Raw genomic sequence first — 1,703 nt, 5'->3', positions numbered from 1 at the left:
CTTGACTTTGACCTTCAAGGTCATTTGAAGGTCAAATCGAATTTTTTAAAATAGAAACTTTAAAGTTATGTTAAGAGTTGAAATGACCTTTAAAGATCATTTCAAGGTCGACCGCTTACAATGACCGCTTTAGCATGACCTGAAAACTAAAATTGATCGTGGTTTGTTTTTTAAGATATTTTAATTAGTAGTAATTCGTATAAAATAAAATTGTTCACACCAGAGCCTGCGTTCAGTCATCGACATAATACACACATCGATGTCCAGGGCCCACGTTGATTGTATTTCAACGAAAATTTGAATTTACATAGACGTTTAAATTTTGTAAAAATGGGTTCATCACTGTTAGTTTGATATACAAGTTCTCAAATCTTAAATTTTTTTCCTAAACGTTATTAGCACAAAACAAATTAATGTAATCGAAGAACGTGCCGGAGCCTGTTCTCATTACAAAACTGTGGTTCTTTGTGCTGTGTTGAGTTAAAATTGTTTTCTTTGTCGATGTTTGGTACTATCAGCGTGTATTTCATGATAAATTGTTGTAATGGGATATATATCTCAAATTGTAAAACTTCAAGTGCTACTATGTTAATACGGACTGCGCTTTTTTTCTTGTTGAATAAAATGTTTATTTTTTCTACTAAATATGCCAGTCTACGAAATGAGATTGTTGACATTCTCATGATCCTTGGCGAGTGTCGTGGTAATTACCGAGCGGCAGCACGATTGTATCCTTTGGGCAACAGTCACTAGCTTCGAACGGAGAGTCCAGCTTTGTATTGATAATAATGGTATAATATTTGAAAATTTAATAAGGTAAATTCTAATAATAATAATGATTCTTGCCTTAATCGGCTGGTTTCTCTATGGTCTTGCCTTTATAGGCCGGATAATGATTCTTCCCATCATTAGTTGGGTTCGTCGCGGTCTTGCCTTCATCAGCTGGACCAAAATAGGGCCCTAAAATCCATCCTGCTACGTCCTCGCCGTGGGCCCTGGACATCGATGTATGTATTATGTCGATGACTGAACGCAGACTCTGGTGTGAACAATTTTATTTTATACGAATGACTACTAATTCAAATATCTTAAAAAACAAACCACGATCAATTTTGGTTTTCAGGTCATGCTAGACTTGTAAGCGGTTCGACTTAAAATAATCTTTAAAGGTCTTTCGACTCTTAACATAACTTTAAAGTTTCTATTTTAAAAAATTCGATTTGACCTTCAAATGACCTTGAAGGTCAAGGTCAAGGTGAAATTGAAGGTCACCATCAGATGTCCCCCTCCGAACCCAACAACTTTTGTAAGGGTTATTTGGATTGGTATTCCCCGACAAGATATGTATTCAGGTGCGTAATTTCAAATATTTTGAAGTAATTTTGAAATATTCTCAAGCCCATCTAAACGTAAAATTTTGCGCTCTTTCCGAATCCGGAATCAAAAATAGGGGTTTCTATTTAAAAATTCGATTTGACCTTCAAATAACTTTGAAGGTCAAGGTCAAGGTGAAATTGAAAATCACCATTCGATGTCTCCCTCCGAACCCAACAACTTTTGTAAGGGTTATTTTCGGATTGGTGCTCTCCTGACGAGATATTCAGGTGCGTAATTTAAAATGGGTAATTACACCCTATGCGTAATTACACCCTGTATGCATATATATATATATATATATATATATATATATATATATATATATA

General features: G+C 34.8%; 1 protein-coding gene across 5 annotated transcripts in view; it reads right to left on the bottom strand.

Annotated features, from left to right (window-relative positions):
• LOC116846689 (tectonic-1-like) overlaps positions 1-1,703 on the bottom strand; it is a 199,070-nt gene that overhangs the window by 35,550 nt on the left and 161,817 nt on the right. The window contains exon 6 of one of the 5 annotated variants that reach the window (XM_032820858.1): positions 118-995. The exons of the other annotated variants lie outside the window; for them this stretch is intronic. Within the exon in view, the coding sequence (XP_032676749.1) occupies positions 939-995 (57 nt within the window). The 3' untranslated portion in view covers positions 118-938. Of the gene's footprint in view, positions 1-117; positions 996-1,703 lie in introns of those variants that run through there. 5 annotated transcript variants of the gene reach the window in all.

Source organism: Odontomachus brunneus, unplaced genomic scaffold, assembly GCF_010583005.1.
Source record: "Odontomachus brunneus isolate Ranch 3 - 2012 unplaced genomic scaffold, Obru_v1 Obru_scaffold_067, whole genome shotgun sequence".
NCBI lineage: Eukaryota > Metazoa > Arthropoda > Insecta > Hymenoptera > Formicidae > Odontomachus > Odontomachus brunneus.
The sequence above is the reverse complement of the archived record's forward strand: the minus strand, read 5'-3'. Positions and strand labels throughout refer to the sequence as shown.